This window comes from Apteryx rowi, unplaced genomic scaffold (genome assembly GCF_003343035.1).
Source record: "Apteryx rowi isolate R43461 unplaced genomic scaffold, aptRow1 scaffold_131, whole genome shotgun sequence".
In the NCBI taxonomy this organism is placed as follows: Eukaryota; Metazoa; Chordata; class Aves; order Apterygiformes; family Apterygidae; genus Apteryx; species Apteryx rowi.
Window position 1 is genome coordinate 946,905 of NW_020447542.1, and position 25,080 is coordinate 971,984.

At 36.2% G+C, this 25,080-nt stretch overlaps 1 protein-coding gene across 1 annotated transcript in view; it reads left to right on the plus strand.

Annotated features, from left to right (window-relative positions):
• ADAMTS6 (ADAM metallopeptidase with thrombospondin type 1 motif 6) overlaps nucleotides 1-20,492 on the plus strand; it is a 163,103-nt gene extending 142,611 nt beyond the window's left edge. The window contains exons 22-25 of the mRNA XM_026056451.1: nucleotides 3,478-3,682; nucleotides 10,654-10,830; nucleotides 12,103-12,259; nucleotides 19,238-20,492. Of these exons, the coding sequence (XP_025912236.1) occupies nucleotides 3,478-3,682; nucleotides 10,654-10,830; nucleotides 12,103-12,259; nucleotides 19,238-19,347 (649 nt within the window). The 3' untranslated portion in view covers nucleotides 19,348-20,492. The remainder of the gene's footprint in view (nucleotides 1-3,477; nucleotides 3,683-10,653; nucleotides 10,831-12,102; nucleotides 12,260-19,237) is intronic.
• Nucleotides 20,493-25,080: the final 4,588 nt, after the last annotated feature.

Sequence of the window (25,080 nt, forward strand, 5' to 3'; positions counted from 1 at the left end):
CTAGCAAATTAGCACTTTTTAAATTAATGTTAACATAATTATTCTAACATGGTTAATTTTTATTTTTGCACTGACATTATTAAAAAGCAAGAAGCAAGACACCTTTTTGGATTCTCTGCCCACTACAGCAGGGACATTGATGAATATAGTGAAACCCAAGTCATCAAGATTCAGAGTTTCCTTCATTTGGCTGTGCTACTTCTGGAGCTGGGAGTATTAGTAAGCACCTGCTTTGAATGTATCAAAGCAGTTCAGTCCACATCTCCATTCTGATGCTCCCCATGGGATAAACACCTGAGGAGGGATTCTTGATTCCTAATCCTATAAGTAGTCTGGAAGAAAGCTATTCAAATACCATCTTTTGAGATAATTCCCCAAAGACATTCAACATTTTTTGCTGAAAGATTTATCAGTCAGTAAGGCTTTCTCTTTAAACAGACTGGCCAAATACTTCCTTTCCTTAATTAACGCAGTTGTGTTTTCCCTGTGGTGGTTACCAAAAATCATGAAAATTCAAAATCTCGTATTTCTTCTTCTTACTGAATGCCAGTAACATTATACTTTAGGTTCCTGAAGAGCATCAAGGACCGTGTTCGCTTGCATTGCAGTAAGTAATTCCTGAAATTCCAGATTTCATGAAAAAATATTGGTAACTATCTCTGGATCCTGTGGATTGCTTCATGGTTCTCTGTAAAAGATGCGTAATACTGTATTGTGGTACAGTAGAAACACAGAAGGTATCTGAGAAGGCACTTGAGCAAATCATGATTCCAACTCAAAGTTCAACACTTCAGCATCTCCAACACTCTGAAGAGATTCTTATCCTCTCTACCATGATAAAAGTGTAAGTTTGGTGGCAAAGAATAAAAAAATTAAACTAATGAGAGAATATAACAAATTCATTGGCATCTCTCCACCTCACTGGGCTCAAAATTAGCAGACAAAAATTACAGCATTGATCCAGGTTCCTACTACAGCGCATGATACATTCTGTAATACACGAAAGCATAGCAGCACGTGTTCTTTGACAGAGATTTCAGAAAATTACAGATATTAGGAGGCAAATCCCAAGCATGCCTCCAAGAACAGCCATGATGACTGACACGCCTGACATTTTCTGGCATGTAGCAGCATGTGATAGCATGCTAGACTTCAGTTTAATACTTTGCAAGGATCATTCAGGTCAGTGCATCTAATCAGCACATGCGATATTGAAGACCAAATGTGCCACATAGGGCCTGGTACTTAAAAATCCCATCCATACTCATTGAGGGTAAAATATACCTGGCTGTTATTGATCAGCCTTTAGGGGAAATTCTCTCCCCCCACCCCTTTCCTTCCTCTGACTAGCATATCTACTTGCTTGTGAGTTCAAACTGTTAGGTAAGTTTTAGTGCAGCTTGCAAAGCAAATGTCATGGCTTTAAAACTAAGCAGGAACTTAGTCTAGTTCCTGACTCTGACCCAGGAAACATTGTTGTCACAGTTCCACTAATTAGCCTTGTCCACTCTAGTTAGTGGATGATACCAGTGGTTTTGGTTATCTTTTTCTGCCAGACCCTTTTAACTTGGTGTTGACTTTCTCTGTTCTATCACAATTCTCTTCATTATACCTGACTGCTACTCAGTTTAATTTGCTTGTATTTCAGAGTTAATTCTTTTATTTAAAACACAGTAGTTATAACAACAGCATAGTGTTAGATGTCTCCAAAAGAATGTGGCGAAATAAAGCTATCCAAAAAACAGTCAAATTTAATGCAATCAGAAGCCATAGACAAGTTGAAACAGTGAATCCTGCTCTAAGGCAAAAGAGTAGAAAGTAAGAATTTCACTGTGGACCTACTTGCTGGATGTTACAATAAATAACTGAACAGTGTTTGCTGTAATATGATCATCTGTGTATCTGGAAATTAAGTGTTGTCTGTGTTCAGGAGGTTGGATGAGAGAGGATAGTAAATATAGGAAGGAAGGAAGGAGTCCTTAATGCTTCAGTCTTGGTTATATTACTTTATGTTCATTCACAGAACATGGTTCCAGTTATGAGATGCTGCTTCATTTGGCTTGAAGGTAGCTTAACCTGAAGTGTTTAACACCTTGTGGGGTAGGCAGCATCCATCTAGGGTAGAGATCTGATGAAAACACTGTGTATCTCAAAGAATGCCTGATGCTAAGCAGAGGAAGGAGCGTTTCACTTTGTGATTGAGGAGTTAACTCTGCACATATACTCAGCTCTTTCCTTTGTACTTGTTTTCTTCTATTCCATATTAATACTTTCTTATCTTGCAAATTACATGACAACAGAGCTGTAGTGATGTCTTGAGATCCTACCTCACTGTGTACCCTGCATAGACAAAAGCAAGTTGATGATGGAATTCCTCTCTCCTTTTTTTTTTTTTTTTTAAATCAAACGAGGTTAATTCAAGGTTTCTGGGGCAGGAGATGCTATATCACTCCAGATAGCTTCCTACCATTGCTGTGCAACCTGTCCTTTGTTTAACACTTTCATCGATGCATGCTTTTATGGGTGCTTTTTCCTTCCTGCCTTTGCTCTGTAGCCCTGCAAAACCAAAGACGCTGTTACTGTAAGATGTGATATAAACATACATTTATATTGATATGATAACAGTGTGAAGAGATATTTCCATTGAATTGAACAGCATTAACCTTTCATCATTAAAAAAACAAAATTTGAACTTTACAGCCAGATTAACAGCTATTTTAATCTTCTCTGCAACAACACTTAAATAATCTAAATATACTGCACATCTCTTGACTTTCACCATTTACACGCAAACACTTGGAAGTTCCCTCTAGCTATCATGCAATGATTTAAATCTTTTAAATATTTGTCGAGATCATTTTTATATGATGAATTATATTTTACCAGTGTTTGCATTTCTTACTCTAAGACATAAGAATGGTTTGCATTTCTATGTTGCATTCTATACAAAAATTTATAAATGTTCCATAACCAGACAAAAACTAAATCTCAGAAAGCCCAATTTTCAGAACAAATTATCTTATTGCAAGTGGAAAGACAGCACCCACTGTGATGATACTAGAGAGGCAAGCATCTTGACTTTTAACCTGTGCTTTTATCTACTGCAGTAGTTCCCAAATATTTCCAGTTGCAACCCACTTTCAGATGGATAATTTCATGTGACTCCAGTGCAAATCCACTTAAATGTTTGAAGGTTTTTTCAGGCTCAACACTCAACCACTATAGCCTAGGTTGGAAACTGTTGCTCTGAAAAATACAAAGTACTTTTTTATTGGAAGATATTAGTGCAGTAAGGTATAAGTCAAAATGTACCATTGAAAAGGTCCATGAGTTTTTATTTTATTTCACTATGACTTATGTGTATTGTTAACATTGATTCAGGTTTAGTAATTCAAACTATTTGAATTCTTGGGTTGTATAATTATCTTCTCCATTTCTGAAACATATTAACTGAGTTTCCTAACTTTTTCTATCCAGATGGTTTATAGGAGATTGGTCAGAATGCAGTAAGACCTGTGATGGAGGAATGCGTTCACGAACAGTTCTCTGTATCAGAAAGATTGGACCTTCTGAGGAAGAGACACTGGAAAATACCAACTGTTTAACGCACCGACCTATTGAAAAAGAGCCCTGTAACAATCAGTCCTGTCCCCCACAGTGGGTCGCTTTGGACTGGTCAGAAGTAAGGAAATTTGCAATTTTAGCTCATTGGCAATAGTCAAGATGAGAGCTCTAGCCACTGAATATTAGTACATTTTCTACTGCTGCTTGCCAAGTTAAGGATTAATGAGAAGTTCAAAACCCAATTGATTTAGAGTATTGAAGCAATTTTTGTCATTCATATTTCTTTTTTCTTTTCACCTATATTGTCAGTTCTGTTATTTTGTCAAGAGATTATGAACTGTTGTTATTAGTTGTAATATAACAATAGTAAAACACAACATAGAATAGTAAAAGTAGTAAAAATAGTAAAAACGTAAAAATTACAATAGTCATTTGGTATGCAATAACTGTCTTAAAAAGCAGTTTTCATTTCCATAGGTTCTTGAACAAACAAATAGCTGGAAAGAAGAGGTGGTGGTTTTATAGTATAAAAAGCTGGAATAAGTTGCTAGGGTTTTCTTCAAGTTATCACGTTGATATAAAGAATCAGCTTCCTTAGCAACATGGAATGAGAAGCAGACCTAAAAATTGGTGTTCTCTTTATTAAAGAAAGAACATCTTTTGTTAAATATGGTGATATCTGTTATAGTATAAACCAAGTCATGACTTTATGTTGATTCGAGTATTAAATTTGAAGGACATGAATTTGTGCAGCAGAGAGGAGAAGGCAGATTTATTGTTGGTCTCTGATGGATTTGAATGGAACTGCGTCACATGCCAGCCTGAGGGCAAAAATAGCTGTATACTTTTGCAGTTCCTTGCTATCCAGKAGTCTTATCTCATGTGTTGTATCTCAAAGTAGCCTTTGGAATACTTCAAGCTAAGATTTCCTGAGTCTCCAAACTCCACATCCCTGCTTTCAAATGCAGCCATATCATATAGTTCCTTTCCTAAACTGATCAAACTTTGTCCTAAAATTAGTTAATTTAGAGGTTTGTTTGGTTTTGTCCTGCTGCTTCTTGGAAAACTCTTCCTGAAGTTTAGTCTTTGGATTGCAAGAAACATTCTAATTGCATGCCAGTTTATATCCATTTGCTTTTGTTAGCTGAAACACCCTTCTTCCTTTCCAACTATTATTCCTCAGAGAGGTGTTAATCTTGATCACACTAATATTTCTGCTTTCATGTTCCAGTTTGAATGCTTCTTTTTGGAAATGGATGATCAGAGTTAAATGTATATATTATCCCAAATGAGATTTCACCTGTGCCTTGTTCTTTTGTTACTTCGTACATCTACTGAAAATACCCAAAAGCTACAGTGTGTCAGTATGCCTTAAATAACCTTTTTCAGCTTCACAGCCATCTTATATTGATTACTTACAGTCATCTTATTTTCTGTTAATATATCCAGATCTTTCTCCTCCTCTTTTCATTTCAGTTAGTGATCTCCCAGTTTGTAGTAGATTCTTGTTGTTTTTTCGGAAATGCATGACCTTGCACTTCATACTTCCGAATTTCCTCTCATCTAAATTATTCTTGTCTTCAAGGTTGTTCAGTTCTTTCTGTAGAGCATACTGATTCTTCCTCTGTACCACTAAGGTCAGTTATAGTTACTGGTGTTAGCTGCTAGTTTCAGTTACACTCTCCTACTTTGCTACCATATCATTAAATAGACTATAAAAACAAACAATGAGATCAGTTCCATGACTGATCCTAGGGGGACTTTGCAGGTAGCAGCATCTCTCAAACCCCAAATTTTCCGTATTCAGGATAACCAGTTGTCACCTCCCTTTGAAATGAAGCCTGGAGAGAATGGCTGAACTTACTTTGTCTAAAAAAAGTGAACGATTATCAGAGTAAACTGGAATGTTCTACTGATGATATACCCACAATTCATTGTATCCCATTTTCTGTATAGTTGCTTGCCTTTAAGGAATCTTTCATTTAAAATACTTTGTATTATGCAGTATGTCATAATTTAAGATTAATGTCCTTGTAGTTGCACAGAGCTCTTCTATGCACAGATGCTTTTAGCTCCAAAAAATTCTTACAACCTCTGGAAATTCAAAGAGTACATACAGAAGGAAGCCTACTAACCTCACTCTGGTGAGTGCACATAGAAGTGGTATAGCACAGCTTGTACCATACCTTGATAATGCAGGTAGTGTAGATAATAATATAGCCTTAACATTATGGCAGTACTTGAAGCAGTGATATCTGTATGTTAAATTACAGTGCTGTGGGCTGCTATGGACGTGGTTGTGGCTCATCCCCTTGGTGTCTGTATTTCATGCCTGTATAATCCTCATCTGCTCTTCTTAGCTGAAGAAAGATTTTTTTGGACAAATACGTTTTTTTACATAATATACATTATTTTTCCTTAAACAAAAGAAAAATATATCCATTTGCTATACTGTTCAACTGTTTGGTTTTGTTCCATAAGGAATTATGAATTAAGTATCATTTTATTGAGCTTTTACATCAAAAAAAATATTTTAAAATATAATGGGAACATCTAGAAATTTTTTTATTTTCATTAACTTACCGTGCTAATGCTGTTGGTTGTATTCTGAATTTCCTGGTATTGTACCACGTTTTAGAAGTAATCTGATATCATAAGACAGATAGCCATTCACAAACTTTATAGCTGAATCTGTCTCTAGTTCTGTACAGTTTTAAAATAACAAATTTTTTTTGGAATCTGTTTTACAAAAAGTTGTCTGCTTTATATCCTGAACCCTTAGAAAAGCAGCTCCTCTCAGCAATTTCTCTTAATGTAGAGCAGGACCTCAAGAAACACAGGAACAAAACAATGAATTTTAAAATATGCGTTGTTTTACATGCAGAACAATATTCTTTTTTTCCCCAGCTGTTAGCTGCCTTTTTACACCAGAAGTAGAGCACCAAAATCAAGGCAGAAAGGTTTTAAATAGTCCCTGTCCCTCCCTTAAAAGGTAGAGTATATTCCAGCTCTTCAAAAATGAATCTGTGACTTGGAAAGAATGAAAAGGAAAGGAGCAAGAAGGAAATAATGCATGAGTAGAAAAGGTTGTTCAGTGGAAGACTCTTTCATATCATGTCTGGCACTGATAGTTTGTAAGCTCTTTTTGTGCCTTATAGTGGTACTTTAATTCTGACTGGAGTATCTAGGCATCATCTCAATACTAACAAATAATACTGTCCATACGACCAATTATGCAGCCATATATATTGACTATATATTATTCCCCTTTAGTTACCTCCTCTAGGCTTTGCTCATTAATATATCATCCTTGGAGCTGTCAGCATTGCCAGCCTCTTAAGAAGGTTCAGTAGCTTTTTAAGGCCTTCACATCCAGCCTTTTGTACAGCAGAAGTGTGTTATAATTTTTAATATAAATTTTCTTATCTAAGGCTTCAGGCCCTGCTAAGCTGGTTGTGATTGCATTTTGACAGGATTGTGAACAAGTGCTAACTTTTTTCTGGTGTGAATTTTGCCCTATATAGCTTGGCAAAGTGTTTTTACTGCTCGTATCATTTTAATGTAATGAGAAATTGCTTCTTTTTTTCTATTCAGTGTTCTTGGAAATATAATGTATTTAAGTCTCCATATAAATATATAAATATGATATATGATATATTTATAAGATTTTCTCACAAAAGCATGAAAATGCTGCCTCTGATATATTTGTACTGAAAACAAGAATGAACTCAAAAAGTAGAAGAGTTGAGTACAGCTTCCATTGAAGCCAATGTCAAATCTTGCTACTATTCTCTGGAATGTAAATTCTGAAACTTTGTTTTTATACTGAAAGAAAGCAATACATGATACAAGTTAATCAATTTTAGCACTTTTGCCTATGTTTACGTACTTGCTGAACATCAAGATAATTATATATTTTTTAGTCTTCAATAATAAGGTATAATTCAGGTATCTTTTAGGTCAGAGAAACAAATACACTTTGTAAACATAGAGATGAATTAGTATACTTAGGAGATTGCAATAGTATTTATATCAAATCATAATTAACATTAAGTGACTTGCCCAGCAGAATTTGATTGGTCTCAGGTAACCTAAATATTGCTAAAAATATTTTCATGTTTTGCAATAGATGAGCTTTGACTGAATGACTCCCCACTCATAAATTACTTATTTTATATTTTTTCCAGGTAATAAAATAAAACAGCAAAAAATAGTATAAGGATTTATTGGGAAAAGACTTATCAGAATTTTGAGACAAGCTTTTACTTTGCATTCATACTACCCTTAGTCACGTTTTCCAATGAGTGAGTCAAAAATTCTAGAAGCATCTAGTAATGGGAGACACTATTTTCTTTTTTTATGTTTATGGGCAATTTATCTTTCATTTACTTTTGAAACGTGCACTTTTTGCTAAATTCTACTGATGCTTTTTATTTATGGGGATTCAGTATTACTGTGGGCAGCCTATTTCCTTACTTCATTTTAGTTGCTGGGAACAGGTGTAGTCCAACTGATTTAGTGGAATTTTGACTGAAATTTTGATTTTGAAATTCTTGAATTTTTCTAAAAATGTGTTTTTTAAAGGAGATTTTTTCTTCTGCTGCCAATAGCTAGAAGAACATATTTCACAAATGGTGACTTATAGATAAAAGAACAGAAGTGTCTTAAATAGGATTAGAAAATGTATGCACCTAAACCCAAATTTCTGATTTGCTACCAAATTCTAGAGGTTATGACACTCCATAGGCACATTGCTTTTTGACATTTATTTCACTGGTTATCAGCTGTTCTGCTTCTTGCCTGTCTTGACACAGAAGAAAAGCTGAGTGCCAACCTCTTGCCAAAGCAAGCGATTCACACGCTAGACGATTGTCTGCATACGCTCTCTGAGGGCCTCAATAATTTAGAAGGCATTCTTGGAGCGTGCCTAGCAAACTGAGCTCCATGTGAGATACAGCAGTAGCTACTCATTTATTTTAAGAGTCAGCTGCTTATAGCTTTCTTTTTTGCGTCTTAAGGTAACATTTCAGGGTTCAGAATACACTTCTGTGTAACTCTAAAGTGATGCAAGCCTCTGCCTCCTCTGATTTTGCAAAGTGATCTGATCACCAATCTGTAGACCAGTCTGATAGCAGGACGGTCCGTTCAACCTTCTGTGTGTTGTCTGTTTGCTTTTCACAGAATGCTTAAAAGATTAAATGGGAACAGGAAATTGAGTACAAGCTAGGCAGAGGCACCTGCTTCTATTTCCTGCTCAAAAGTCTTATCCATTTTATATGACATATTTGTGGAAGAAAATACATGCAACATTCCTTGGAATTTGGACCAGAACTGAGGAGTCATGATCATGTTGCTGAAGACCTGATATACTCATCGTCATTCTTTTTTGGTTTCTGTTTAGCATTAATATTAAATTTTTCCTGCATAATGGTGTATTTTCTGCCACAGAGACAGAGAACTTTCTTTCCTCCTTTGTCCCTCCTTTCCCCGTTTTGTAGTAGGCAGGTACTTACCGTACTTTGTGGAGGAGATAAGAGATTTGGGGTTAATGCCCCAAATGCATGAGGAAGATTGAACCTGGCTATTCTGCGTGAGAATTGTAAACACTGAACTACTGTAGATAAGGAGGCAGTACCTCTATAAAAAGAAAAGGAAGGTTTGATTTTTTTTGAGGAAAGTGATTATACACCCACTTTGGAGTTCTGGATTATAAAACCCCAAATGGAGGACACTCCTCTTTGCAACCCACTTTAAGATTCTAAATCTAAGCAGACGTAAGATGGAGCCTGTGTATATACATACACATTTACGTATGTATAAGGAATATCAATACTTTACATACTACTGTGGAAGTGCTTCAAAGTGTCTTTAAGTTAGACAGAGATGCTTCAGAATTAGGCGTACAACCCTAAAGTTTGAATTACYGAAGTCATTTTCCAAAAATAAATCTTATCTGTTTTTATTTTTTCTCTATTATATGGTGACCTGTTTAGATGTGGAAAGTCTTTGGCGTTCCACCTCTTGCATTTTGCTTCAGTTCCACTTCCCAGATGATACTGTCTCTGCAGCTGCTTGCGTATGAAGGGCAGTTCCACTCTTGACAGTTTTAGAATAATCTGTGTGTAGGATTTATGCTATCAGAAGTTGATTCTGATCCAAATAATGCAGATATGCTTGCAGGATAAAGGTGAACATGCCTATGAGGAGTTCTAATACTCTGTTTGCAAAATCTCCAGGTCAGCTGTTAAAGAGAAACTGGTTTGGGGAAGGTCTTGTGTTTTTATTTTGTTAGCACTTTTCTTCTCCCCATTATGCTGTTGTGCTAATGTAAGTGAGAGTTAATTTGTAGCAAAATAGAAGGAGAAGGGGGGAAAACAACATGAAGAAAGAGGAGCAAAAGCAGAGAGGTCCTTAGACCTGCCTCTGTTCAAATTACTGTTTTATTATCTGCTTGCTAGTAGAGCCAGCAGAGCAGTGATAGCAGGAGGAAAAACAACAGCTGTGAGAAAACAGAATTAAAACTTGAAAGGAGGAAAAAGCATTCATGGTAGGGGAGGGTAGAGTATTTCTGTCTGAACCAATAATCCAGTTTCTATACAGCCCAGTAAAGCATTCATCTTTCCATATGTTCGTTGGGGAAAAATGTGTTGCTTACAGCTGAGTAATCGGTCAGGGATGTAGAGAAAGTCGGTACTAGCCTTATGTAACAGAGTTCTGCTTTAATCACTGAAATGCACACTCAGATTTGTTTCATGGTAGTGATACATGTCTATTTTACAGCAAAGTGCTCTTCTTAAACCTAACTGAAAAGCTTTTATATAAAAAAAAAATACTAATATAATACTATAAATATAAATAGCAAAGGAAATCTACTTTTATCAAGTTAAGACTTATTTAACTTAAGGCAGTCCTCAGCCAGCTTATTTGTGTTTCTAAGCATTTGAAAAATATTACCATCTTGGGAAAATGGTGATTATAATTTAGTTATAAGAACATAAATATAATCTCATATTTTTCCATAGTAACATTTTGGGGACTTTTACTGACTTTTTACTGAGATTTTAATTATCTGTATCCATATTTTTTCAGTGTACGCCAAAGTGTGGTCCAGGATTTAAGCATCGAATTGTTCTGTGCAAAAGCAGCGATCTTTTAAAAACTTTTCCAGCCGCTCAATGCCAAGAAGAAAGCAAACCTCCAGTCCGCATCCGCTGTAGTTTAGGCCGATGTCCTCCTCCTCGCTGGGTTACCGGAGACTGGGGACAGGTAAGATAGTCCATATAAATATTATATTATTATAATATTGCTATAAATAGCAATATATATTGCTGTTAGTCTCCTACACATCAGCACCTTCTAAGGATAAAGGTCTAATGGAAACCAAGAAGAGACATTTCTATGGCTTTTCTTGCTTTTCCCTTGTTTGTCTCAGATTGAAATGTGAGGCAGAATGGTGGTTGTCTGCTGAACTATAAGACAGGACTTGCTGACAGCAAACCTCTTTCTACAGGATGAGTTTTCATATGCATTATTTTTACATTAATCAATCCTTATTACAGTTTTGTGGAAGGGGATGTTGAGAGGCAGCAATGTTCGAAGGTTAAATATTTTTAAAACACATTGAACTCAGCTGAGGAGCATGATGGAAATATAAAGCCAATTACCATCTTAGTAAATGTACAAAAAGGTGTGCAGCAGCTCTAAGAACATTCAGAGAACTATAAAATTTTACATAAAATATGCTTAATTACCAGAGGAGGATCTAAACTGTTACAGCATAGGCTGAATGGTGTTGTATGTGGTGTTTCTATACAAGTTATACTGAGTTTCTCTCTGTCATTATGATTTAGCATCTGAAGTATGATTAGTGGCTTGTTATTAAATAATCACTTGATATTTCAGTTTCTAAGTTTGATGAGTAATTTACCACTAATGGAAATACCTTAGCTTAACTAATCAAGGGACAATCATCTGTGGTATTACCATGTGATTGACTTGCAGTCCATCTTTTCTTTTATGCTAGTTGTCTGGATGCGTATTTATCTTAAATTGATGCAAGTCTTTAAATCATTATTTAGTTACAGAAATAAATTTTTTTTTGAAACTGCAAAGTATTTTTGTTTAAAAACTACTTTCCTTTTTCCTTAAAAAAATTTATAGCAGATTTGAATTCTCCTTGTCTTTGGATTTTTTTCTTTGTTCAAAACCAAAAGATTTCCCTCTTGAAATCTTAAATTCAAAGATGATACATGAAATAGTGTAAATTATAGTCTCTTATTTCAAATCTGAGCTCATTCAGGGAGCTAATATTGCATTTTGTTTTATTTTCTTTGAAAGACAAGTGCTTGTATATACTGTCAAAAATGAAAAATTCTAAACTATTTTATGAAAAATATTTTTGCATTAACCAAGTATCCTTGGATGCCTTTGGTTTTTTGTATTTGTGCATGTGTACTGTTCGTGATTGTTCTCCTGTTATCTTGCTTTGTATTTAAGAATTGGATCCAAGTTGTTTTACTTTATCTGTCTCATCTTTAGTGTTCTGCACAGTGTGGTCTTGGGCAACAGATGCGAAATGTGCAGTGCCTGTCATATACCGGACAAGCATCCAGTGAGTGTCCAGAAACACTTAGACCTCCATCAATGCAACAGTGTGAAAGCAAATGTGACAGTACTCCCATTTCCAACACGGAAGGTAAGTTTGCCATCTTAATATAATTTATTCTGAAAAAACAGTGTTATTGCATCACTTTATTAACAAAACATCAGTTTATTAACAAAAGCCTATATTCTATCATCTCCCAGACTGTGGATTTTTTTTTTACAATTACTTTCTGATCAGTCATTGTAGTTCAAAGTTGAAGTGAATAATTCAGCCTTCTTTAAAGACATAGGTTCTTCCTTAAAAAAGAGGTGGGGGGAAGAAACCTATATTGTCTAAATCATAGACAAAATGCTACCATTTTGTATCATTAATTTTCCAGTTTCTTTGTTGGTATAATACGCACTGTCATGAAAAAAGGGAGAGCATGATATACTATTTATGCACTGAATTTGTACATGCTCCAGCAGTGGTAACATAACACAGCAGAGGCAAAAATAGTTTATCACATGTTCTTTAAAGAATAAAATTATATTGCAGATTTAATGTTAAAACAGTGCTACAGTTCTGTTCTTACACTTTAACTTATTTTTCAGCTTTTCTGATTAACTTTGAATTTCCTGTATTTATAATGTCTGTTTGGAAATAATTACAGTATTTTTTACATTATACAGCCTAATTTAATTCAGACTGTTAACTAACTGCATTGTAAAATATTTTATTTTGAGAATATATTAAGTATTTGTCAAAATAAACTTATTGATGTTTATGAAAGGCTCCACTTCTGGAGTCGTGAATTCCCGAGGTAAGCCCACTGGGAAATGAAGAGTTGTGTATTCAGAGTAGAGTTCGAGTGCTAGGCAGTTAAAACAAACAAACAAACATGCATCTCCTTACTGATCATAAAGTGTACCCAAAATTTAGAATAGTTGCTCATCAGATGAGTACGTTCCATTTTGTGTATTGAACAAAAATATTGCAGGCCAAATGCAACTGAAGATTACCGTAATTGATTTTTTTGGTACATGTGTCTTAAGACTGCAGAGCAATTAAAGTTCTCTTAAAACTGGTATTCCCTAAGATTTGACTGCTTGACTTTGCAATGTCACTAATACTCCTTTAATATAACTTTTCTCTCTGCAATATAAAGTGGAGTATCTTTTACATGGGTTCTCCAGTCACTTTGGAGTTTAATAACGTATTTATATGGAACAAATACTCTCTATTTATATGCAAAAAAGGCAAATTTATGCTACAATTTTCCCTGATTCGGTGTTCATTTCATAGCTATCCATTCAGGTTCACAGCGTAGATTCAAAGTTGTTATGAAAGTCTGTCAGATGGAGGTGTCTGTAATAAAATGGAGCACGCTAAAATCTTCTGAAAAATATACTAATGATTCTCCATAAACTCATTGCTTAGAAGTTTTAATTTTAAAAAGACGCATATCATCCCATGTTGTCATTTGGAAAGCATCCTTATAATAGAATTTTCCTTAGTTATTTTAATTCTCATTTTTATGTTAGTGGTCTTAAGTAATCTTTAGGTGATGATTATCAGTGTAGGAAATTTTCTGCCCGTTAAAGCTCAAAGGCTAACTGTTATTTTATTTCCAAACACAGATGTTGTCTTTTTCCAAAGAAAGGTAATAAAGTGCTCTAAGTGGGCACAGTTTAGTCTCAGTCTCCTTTTAATTTCAAGATGAAAAGGTCATGTCATTTTTTATAGTCATTACACTAGTAATTCTTTAATATTATCAGGGAAATATGATGATCTACAGATGTGAATACCATCAGGGGTTTTCTGTGTGTGATCTATGGACACTGGGTGGCCATGGACTACTTTAAAGTGGATCTGTGCAGACTAACTGTGAAAAGCGAGCCTGTTGGCATTAGTGTTTTCCAGGGGCCTGCACCTTCACTGGAAAATTTTTGGGATCCACAAATTGAAAATGTTGAAAACCGTTTACTTGCACAATATTCCAGATGGACTTCAGCTCTTTGGCCTGCACTCTGAGTTGGCCAGGCATGAGCCAGCTTCTAACTGACAGCCATCAACCTCATTAGCACAGTACATTGCTTGAGCTAGTAAGTCCTAGGAAAAAATAAGAGGAAAAAGAGATGGTACAATCTCTTCTAATAAATACAGTTCCCAGCAGTCACATTGCCACTTAGCACCACATTTTTGCTTTTGTCCAACTTTGAAGATATTTACTGGAAACAAATGATTATTTGTAAGCTGTTAAGCATGGCTTACAAATAAATGTGTTCTCCAAGTTAATTTAACAATTTAAAATACACACATCCTTTGAGAAGACCCTGGCCACAGTCCATGAAATATTGAAAGTGCTCTATTCCAAAATTAGACAAAAATTTTGTCTTTGAGGTGGGTTTTTTTAGATATTTTTGCAAATATTTATTAAATGTATAATTTTATAGCTCCTATTAAATGCTGAATATAAGAAGTACAAACTGTGAGTGTATGCAAATTAATGTGTATGTACTGTACATTTTCTGCTTACACTTTTGGCCTTAAACAAAATCCTTTTAGACACAGTAGGAGCTGTCATCTCTTAAATTAACAGGTCAGAATACTTAGTCCTTGGAGTCTTCCCGACCAAATCTCTTGTGTTAGTAAAATGTTACCCTTTAAACAGGGAGGCACACTTTTTGCAGCATACCAGAGGTGATGGAAAGCTTTTTAGATTTCAAGAACTAATGAATCCTAAGGAGCACAACTGATCTCAGGTCTTTATTATGTAAAAATCTGTTCTTTYTGGAAAGATCAAACACTTTTATTTTATCTGAAAGCACACGCAGTTGCTTGGACAATTCCAGTTTTATAAAGGTTTTTTTTTTTTTCCATTTAAATGATAATTTGTCTCTAGTTAAGAAATGTTTAAGTTTTGAGTATGTTTCTGTTACACACCTGCAAGTGCAGTTGATACCACTGCTGCTTCAGATACTTGTGTTTGGCAGCCTGGACTAGGGATGTGTGTAGAAACCAGCTGACAGCAGCTAAAGCTAGTGGATGGGACAGCGAAGGTGAGGGTGAAAATGAGTCCAGTCTCTGCAGGAGCTTTTAGGATTCCCCTTCTCTGTTTTGGGCTACATGGGCCAAAACCCCTTGTTATTGAAATTTTCCTTATTCAGTTGCAAGTGGGCTTTGCGCTCAGCGCGTCCTTCCTTACTCTCTGCTGAGCGGCATGATCATGTCTGAGCCCATTCTTTTCCGTCCTCATCTCTCTCTCCCCCTGCCTCTTTTTGTCCATGCGACTTACCAACACAGGAAGCACCATCCCTTTCTTCTGCAGCACAGTGCTGAATTTCGCTCATGCTACTAGGCAAGTCTTAGTAAGGACCTGCTGGCCACAGGATAGGGTACATACTACTGAACCAAGATCTGTGGTCTGTCACTCTATGTGTCCGTGTTTTGTGTTTCTGTGCCCGCCTCTCTGTGTCATGGGATGCTTCTGCACCTCTCTCGTGCATTTGGGCTGTGGCATACTGGAAGGTTCAGTGCTTCAAGGTGTAGAGAGAACATTGCTTTATTTCTTTGTGGGTGTATTTGTGAGAGGGGTGTACTGTGGCTGTGTGTGCACGCTTCTGTCCTCAGGTGCGGGGGAACTGCCTGCCTGAAGTGTCTAGGTGTCAGGGAAGGAGTCAGGTCTCTCCAAGGGATATCCAGCAGAATATATGTGCTTGCACACAGAGCCTTTGTCCACGAGCCACCTAGGAGCGCTGCCTTGTGCGCGAGACTCCACCGTGGGGCAAAAGGACCTTCAGCAGCAGGTTGTGGGCTTGCACCAAGGTCTGACTAGCTGAAGGGATTCCCTTCCAACCCCAAACCCCAGCAAGCCTCCTAGTTCCCTTCACTCACCAAACTCCAGTGCTCCCAGTCTAATGCTTATGGGAACCATTCAGCAATTTCTGGAGAATTTAATTTTGCTGACCCACGATAAGAATATATATATTCTTGAGGAACCTTGAGCTACTCCCACAATATAATGATCACATTGGTATAGTTCAGAAGTGCTTTCTTGGGGAAAGTGTAGGTTGTTTACATGAAACAGCAAAGTCAAAATTCTGGGGATACAGAAGTAGTAAAAGAAAGTTATGATAAATATTGTCACATTTAACATCTGCTTTAGCTCTTTGTTTTCTGTGAAACAGAAAACTTCTGTTCATTCTGTCTTCATTAGAGATTGAGTGTTGTAGACGAGGTTTTGACAGACTGCCACAGATGAGGGTAACGTTGCTGTTGGAAGTGAACTGCAGACAGCATGTACCATAGGACTTGATATATTACTCAGAGTGATTTTATTCTTTAAGTGTATATGGCTGCTGAATCTAGACTGCTTAAGGTCATCTGAAAGTTCACCTGAAACACTGTTTTATCTATTTTTATGTCATTTCAGTTTTCCTCATATTTTGTGTGGTATGTTGTTGCAGTCTCTTTAGCTGAGGGCACAGTGACATTCTGTGATTTTATTACTGTAATGTGATACTTAATATCATGGTATACTTTGATCTGGCCACAAAATTCAGGAAAGGAGAGATTAATACATGTAGTTTATTGAAACTTATTAACAGTAGTTACTAGGAGGAAGAATGGTTCTGCTAAACCTCTTCCATTCAGCCGCAGTCATATGAAGAATAGGCTATTTCATCAGTCACCATATCTATTTCAAACCTGATTTTTAAAACAGAAGTTGTGGGCAACTTCCAGAGTATTGTGTCTCACTGCTATCCTAATGACATTGGCTGAACAGGGTTCAGTGTTAGTCAATAGGAAGAACAATGTAAATAAAAGTAAAATGGGGATAATTTCAAATCCTGCTTTTAGTAAAAATACAATTGGTAGCTTTGCCTGTATTTAACTAAATACAATGTATATGAGGTTTATTTTGAGGATTGAGTGAGCTTTTACTGCTCGTCAAGATCAAGTGAATCTTTTTATTCCTCACATTATTTATAATTCACTCCTGTCTCTCCCATGTTCCTAGGCCTCACAAACACAAGGACATTAAATATTTCTGGAAGACATTTGACCTCTTTGGGGATATTTTTTGAATTAAAATAGGGACCTTATGCAATTGCTGATATAGAAATGTATCTGTGCCTTCAGTGTCTGTGTTTCAATCCACTGCCCCCAATAAGTCTGTCTTTTTCCTGACTTCCACCTCTGATTCCAAATTAAGAATAAAAAAATAGGAAGTTAGTGAATAAAAATGTTGGGTAGATGGAGTAAAAGACTACTATGAAAGCATTGTATTCATGTTAATGAAATGAAAGCTTAAACCACTTCATGCCTCTACTTGTCCAGCTAAAAGCATGCGCTTTGCCCTTATCAGAAATGTCAGTCAGTACAGACCCTGAAGTTCAGGGTCTCACTAATGCTTTCCTAGGTTCAGATACTAAGCATTCTCATCTGCACATAACTTGCTACTACAGTGTGCTTACACCATGAGCTCACTATCCATAACTACCTGTTCTGGAGGAAAAATAGCATACTAGGAGATTGTAGGTAGAAAGAAGACAGTTAGAAGCAGTTGAATGATTGTACTTGCAGACTGTGGTTGTTTCACTATTACTTTTTGCTTTTCATACCTCTTTGGTGTGTCTGTCTGCTGTCTCTTTTGTTTTTGGCTTACAGACATCTTGGAGTCAAGGACTGTTGTTCTGTCATGTCTTGGAGCAACAGGATCCTGGCCTCCAGTCGTCTTCACTTCTAGATATTAGATCAATGCAAATATGATAATGTTCAAAGTACTGCTAGTTCCTCCTTTTTATTCATATTTTCTTTATAGCTGTTGTAATTTGAGAGAGTTTGTCAGAGGAGACCAGTGTCAAGTGCAGTCTTATAAGAGTAAAAATTTAAAGCATTCTTTTGAGAAAAATTAATTTCTGGAAAATTAATCTGATTTCGTTCTTCCCACCTCATCATTTTTGCAATTCAAACTTGTGGCTTTTGCTTTTTCTCCATATACATCTCTTCCGTCTTCCTATACATGAAGCAAAGCTCCTTGCCAAAGTCCTATTTTAATATCAGCCTGGAAGAAAATGTCCAAATGCTTCTACTGAAAACGTAAATCCCCTGTTAAGCGTCTATCAGAATAGCCACTCCAGTGCAAAGCAAAGCCACAGTAGCTACATCTGAGCTGTAAAACCTGAGCTCTCATACTACTGAGCTCTCAGATTCAGCTGTGAACTCCAACTACATCAGAATAAGAACTGGACTATTCCATTCCTTATTCCCACCTTGTTTCTTCAGAAACGAAACTGAGCCAGAGGAGAATCACAGCATACTCCAGCAGTGTTGTTGTAATGTGCACCCACAAGTCACTTTAGATACAACCTGTGTGGGATGGAAAAGAAAGAATCCTTACTCCATGTGGCAGAGCTCTTATTCTCCCTTCCTGGGAGACTTACCTGCCTATATGCAGTAAGCTCAATATATAGGGAAAACACAAGCATGAAAAAAAAGCCCTTACATGACTATTACAGGAATAGAAATGGTTTTCTTCCTGCATTAAAGAAAGTGTTGATATGTGGAACCAAGCCTAAAATAAAATTGGCCATGCAGTCAAGTCACTGAACTCATACTGTTTATTCATAACACTCTTTGTTTTTTCTATCCCTGTTAGCTGCAATGCATATTCTATTTCAAGGATTCTTACAAATGCACAGGCATAGTACCAAATAGTGTGAATCGTGTTAGATTTTGGATAACCTCTCACAGATGAATAAAATAACTCCTGAGAAAGAAGCTATAAAAGTATTATAAGAAAAATGACTCATATTTCCTAGCTGTCCAAAGTGATCATTTATCCCAATAAATGGTAATTCTTTCAAGACAAAGTGGGCACACTTCTAAATGTCTGGGAGAGAAGCCCTGCAAACATTTTTATTGCTTTTTAAAATATATTGTATGTACTAAGCTGGACTAGAAAGAGTAGTTACAAAGAGGGCAAGGTATACGGATAGAGCAGAAGCATGCTAACTCTCAATTTTTCTTTGTACTTTAATTTGTATTTCTGATTTTTTTCTCTTTAATGCCCTCAATTATTAGAGTGCAAAGATGTGAACAAAGTGGCATATTGCCCGCTGGTGCTGAAGTTCAAGTTCTGCAGTCGAGCATACTTCAGACAGATGTGCTGCAAGACCTGCCAAGGACACTGACCCACAGAAAGCATGAGAATGTGCCTTGTTATTATCATTGTGAAAAAGTGTCCATCGAAGAGAGCCACACAGCGGAATGAGATTGACGTCCTTGCAAACGCATTACCCTGTGGAAAACATAACCACTGGTCAGCCCCAGCTGACAGGATTTCAATATTATTTTAACTTCTGTGAAGTGGGATTTATTCATCCAAAGTGCTGGACACAGTATGAGGAGGGCATGCCAAATTGGAAAGATCCACACAACACATATAGAATAGCTTACTGTGGAACATTTGTGTTCTTTTGACTAAATTCAATAGTCTGTTTACCTCCTTGGACCATTAAAATAATTTTTATTATGGACTTAGCAATGACACTGAATCCATTTGTATTTAAAACTGTTTAAAATGTAGCTGTTATGACTTGGTCTACTATGGAAGTAAAGAAGAATCAAAAAAATGCTAAGTCATAGCTTTAAAATGTTAACTATTTTATCTCACAACACAGCACCACAATTTAAATTATAAAATGAGCTGGGAAATGTTATTTAAGGAGCAGAAATAAAAAAAATTGTATTTTTCCTTCATTCCACCTAATTCCCTTTGGAGTAATCCATATTTCCTGAACACTGCTGTGAGCCATATATAAAGCTAAACTAAACAGAACAACCATGAGGGACTTAGTTTTAAGAGGTGCAACAGTTATTGCGGTGGTGCATGAAATACAAGTGTGCTATGAAGTGAAATGAAATCTGTGTTGCAGGTTTATAGCCATCTTACCTTTGTACAAGTGAAGCTGAGATTTCCACTAAAAGGGAAAGTATTTCAATATCACAGAGGAGGCAGACTCCAATAGTGGTGAAGACCGTATTGTCAAGTCTTTCACTACTACTGTACAGGTTGCCTAAAACTTAACACTTTGACTCCAACTCACTTTTGTTTACATCACTAGCCACAAAGAAGAAACAGCTTTGTGGGCATCTAGTTCTGTTTTTGACTCTCCAACACCAAGGACTTCCAGTGCAAAAGATAAGCCTACTATGTAATAACAACAACCCTTTGCAAAATTTGCTAAAAGTTAAAATGGATTCCACGTGTTCCCTTCTTTGATACTGTAGTATAGATACTGTAGAAGGGCATTTGTTTGTAAGAACGAATATGTGAATGTGCAGTTCAGGAGACCGCAACAGAGTGGATAAGGATTACAACCAAAGAATTTTGGACTTGCGAAGATATCTAGGTTCTGTTCAAATAAAAGGTCAAAAGTGTGCCTGACCCAAGAGGCCTGTTGGACTGGCAGGAGTAAGGCACACTGGAATAGGTGTGGCTGGAATGAAGTCTGGCCACCTTGACCTAAATGACCAGGTCTATGTATAAAGCTGGATCTTATTTAAAGCTAGGGGCAGCTTTCAGTGTGAGACTGGAGCAAACTCATGCCTCTGGATTTGTAGTTAGATGCCGTAACTGCTCTGCTGCCATACTCCACTTATTTCATATTACCATATTTTTAATATTCACCAAATACTTTGCATTTAAATGTGAAACCAAACTACTTAGGTCACATTCAAGAATCTAGCATAAAAAAGTAAAATGTCATGCTCCTCTTCCCCTTCACTTCTCAATAACAGACTCAACAAGGAGATAAGGAAAGTGGGTACTTGTTTATATTAATATATTGTACTTGAACACTTGCAGTTTGCAGCAGGTACTTGATGAATGTGCTTTTGTGTCCAACTATGCCTCCTTTGTTGTAGTGCAATTGTAATTATGTGAACAGTAACTTGTGTTAAAAATTCTAACTCAAATAGCACTTTCTTAAAAAAAAAATACTCTTTTCAGTGAAAAAACATTTTCAAAAAACCATGTGAGATTGAAGTGTATCAATGTATTTAACCAATAACAAGCCAAATGTGTTGCACACTATTTACTAATGTGAATTAACATGGAAAAATGGATATTTTTAACAGGACTCATACTATGAACCCCCCCCCCAACATATTGACAATCTGTATGTGGGGTTTTGTGTAGCCCACATGTTCGTGATCATCAAATTCCAGTCATCTGCTACCTCTTGCCAGTATTTTCACTTCCTTACACCTGTGACCAGTGGAATTCATTTTTGGTTGGCTTGCATATATTCATATATGCTTATCTGCTGCTCTCATCACCATGTAAACAACTCCTGTTAAAACTGACACCAGTAGAATTAAAAAAAACAGTCTTTGGGAGTTGCGTATATGGATTTATGGCAGTATTAGTCTTTCTCTGTTAAGCGAATCGCCTTTTGATATCCTTTTGACAAAACACCTTGGTGCTAGCATGCCCTGGTTAGGTCAAAAATACGATAAAAGGGAAAGGGGTTGCTATGGCATTCTCTAAGCAAGAGGCCTCTTTGTATCAGGGTCTGTTTTTCTCCAGGGCATAATTGTGTTTATCAGCTAATGTGTCTTTTCAGCTAACAAGGAAAAGGGGTTTTTTATGTATTCAAAAGAAACCTTTTTTTTTTACCTCATTTAGGATATGAAAATTGTAAGGAGTGTTTCCAAAGACACATTTTGCTCTCTTTACTGGTGCTAGAACACTAGGGAGTCTGATGTTTACTCTGCAGCGTAACAGCACTGAGGTTGGAATTTAAAGAACTCCCTGGAGCAACATTGAATTGTATTGTTAAAGGGAACAAAACACAGAATGTATTTGGATTTACAAACTAAGCAACACTTCAGACTAGGACCGAAAAATGAAACCTGATTCAAAGAAAGATATTTGGTTTCCACAGCACAGTTCATTGCTGCTGCTACACTGTAGCCATCTATATAATCTAAGCTAAATAGTGTTATATTCCTAAATAGTGACAATAGGACTATTTGTATAGGCTATAAAACCGACAGGCTATTTCAAAGAATAGAATACTAAATACACGGATCAGTCTGGTGCCAGTACTTCCACTGAGCAATACTACCAGCTAAAGAAGATCAAAACTGAAAGAAAAATCTACAGATTAACCCCTCAAGGTATATACACCCCAAAATAGTCCATTTTGTTAGGAACTTTATAATGGAGTGAATGTCACATAGATATCCTTAATAATACAGACTGAAATTACCTTTGTATTATTGTGATTAGTTGCTTATTATTTTATACTCAGTATTAATGTGGTACACTGTTACTTTATTATTATTTTTTTTTTGCTTTTGTAAATTATATTCTAATTTATTGTCATGTTTCTTAACACTTGTTCTACATGCATTCTCCTGCTTGTAATGAAAACAAAAATATTGTAACACTTGATGCAGTGAAATTCCACACCAGGTACAGATTTGTTTTAACATAGATAATTTAGTGAAATAAAACTGCAGCTTTTAAGAATGATTCCCATGGTACTGTTGTCTCCCTGACTTACAGTTGCTAGAATTCTGTATACTTAGGTTTGCTTTATCAGATGCATCAAAATATATATAAGATGTTTTCTTTCAAGTTAAATCTGTATGTTATCCCAGAATTCTGTCCTCGTTAGCAGCAATTTTTGTTATATATAAGGAAAAGAACAAGGAGAGGGAAAAGTCAAGAACATGATCGAGTACATTATTAGATAACATTTTAGCCTAAGCAATAGATGCCAAAGTAGATCAAGAATAAAGTCACTGGCAGCAAAATATCCTGTGCTTCTTGGAATGATTTCACTGCCAGCCAGACAATAATAACAATAATAATAAAATGTCCTTCTTGCATTGAGCTTTTAAGGTTTTATCTGAAGTTTATCTAAAGCCATAATGTTATTAAGTATAAAGAGTAAAGTCATTTTAGAAGACTTGGTGCTTAGGTCATTGTTGCTGAGAGATGCTTCCTTTCTTACCTGATACGGTGAAGATACCCTGTATTGAAATTTCTGATGAAGTTCTGTGAGATATTTCCTGATTCTCTGCTTTCTCTGGAATAACAGTTAAAACCTATCTTTTGTTTTAATGAAAATAATCACTCTACTACTATCTGTAAGATGTCAAAGAAAGAACAGAGAACCTTAAATATTTTGATAAGCCATTTAATAATTTTGGTTATTCTTTTTTTCTTGTTTCTTCTTTTTACTAACGAGAACTCAAAAAATAATTCCATGTTTCAAAGGTACTGATAATCCCACTTATATGCTATAAAGAAGTTTTATTGACCTATGGAGCAGAAACTAAAGATGGAATAGACTTAGTAAATTACATAGTCTAATCACAGTTTTCTCTGACTCCAAACTGTTGACTTTTCCCCCATACATTCACACTACAAATTATTACCTGATAGGTTTCCTACTATTGTTCAGTTCTGAGTATTATTCTTTCCCCCTGGAGTAATTGTGTTTTAGATTACATTGACAAACTGCATACACTGAAACAGATGCTCTTATGTTTCCATCTTTTTTTCATACTTTTGCTACCTTATACCTAACATCACCCATGCTGATTATAGAATTCCTGGCACACAAAACTCCCTTCAGTCTTCTAAAATGCACTCTTCCTACACTTGAACTTCTCTCTCGAGCTAACTCTGGTATTATAATTCTGAGTTATATTTTTTCAGTTCATTCCTTTAAGATGCTATTTTTCATTAGACTCCATTTTTACCTTTTAGAGTGAAACTAGCAGATATTAGAGTCTGTGTTCACTTTCTGTGAGATGCTGCTTATCCATTCTCAGAGTTCCCTTGCTATACCCTAGAATTGTTTCTTCATCAATAAACTCCCTGTTCACTCTAAAGTTATCTGATCTTCATGAATGACTTTTAAATATCCTCTGTAGAGTGCTGAACAGGCCTTGATTATTTTGCTGACTTTTTTATTATTTTTTTTTTTTATTACTAGGAACTAAGATCCAAGACACTTCTGTAGACTTTTTCTGCAATAGACTTTGGATGAGTCCTGGGAGTCTCATCTGGAGTAAGTCAGTCATCAATCTGAGAGTCTTAAGAGAAGGCCATTACTAAGCTGAAGCTGTCATTCTGTGCGAAGCGATGCCCTATCTGGCCGCCTTCCCTTCACCACAAACAACAATTAGATGGAACGAATGGATCATTGCTTCTGTGTGGTCCCTCCAATCTTTGTCGTAGACAGAATGGTGGAGGAGGGTTTGCATGCAGTAATCAGGATGGAATCCCAAACAGATTTATAAGGACTCGGTCAGCCACATAACTAAGGTTCACTACAGCACTAGTGACTTGATAGCTTCCCAAGTACATTTGGCCCAGCTAAATGGAGAGGCTGTGTCCAGATTAGGAAACTGAGCTTCTCAAAATGCAGAATGGTGTGCATTTAAGAATACTGCATCCCATAAATTGGCATATCACCTAAGCCCCACACATCATTTATTTTCTTCTGTTCCTGCCCAGCACTGACATTTTCACTGAGCTGGATAGGCTATGGGACATGTCTTTTATGCTCATCAGAGGTCGTATAGCTGTTAGTCAGAAAATGACTGAAGTCTAACCTTGAAAGGATATAAATATATATTTCTACATTAAAGGTAGGAAGATGCCATTTCTGTAAGCTGAAAGACCTTTCTAGAGAAGACGTAGCAAGATCACTAGATAAATAATCTGACTTTAGTAATCCTTAGTATCCTGTTTTAGTAATCTTTTTAGTATCCTGATTTAGTAATCTTTAGTAATCCTATTTGGAATTAATTCATCAGATCACAGCCTGAGATAGAAAAGGAAGTGTTTTGGAAGCTTGAAGTAACAGCTCAGCCAGAGGGCTCCAGGCTTTGGTTGCTAT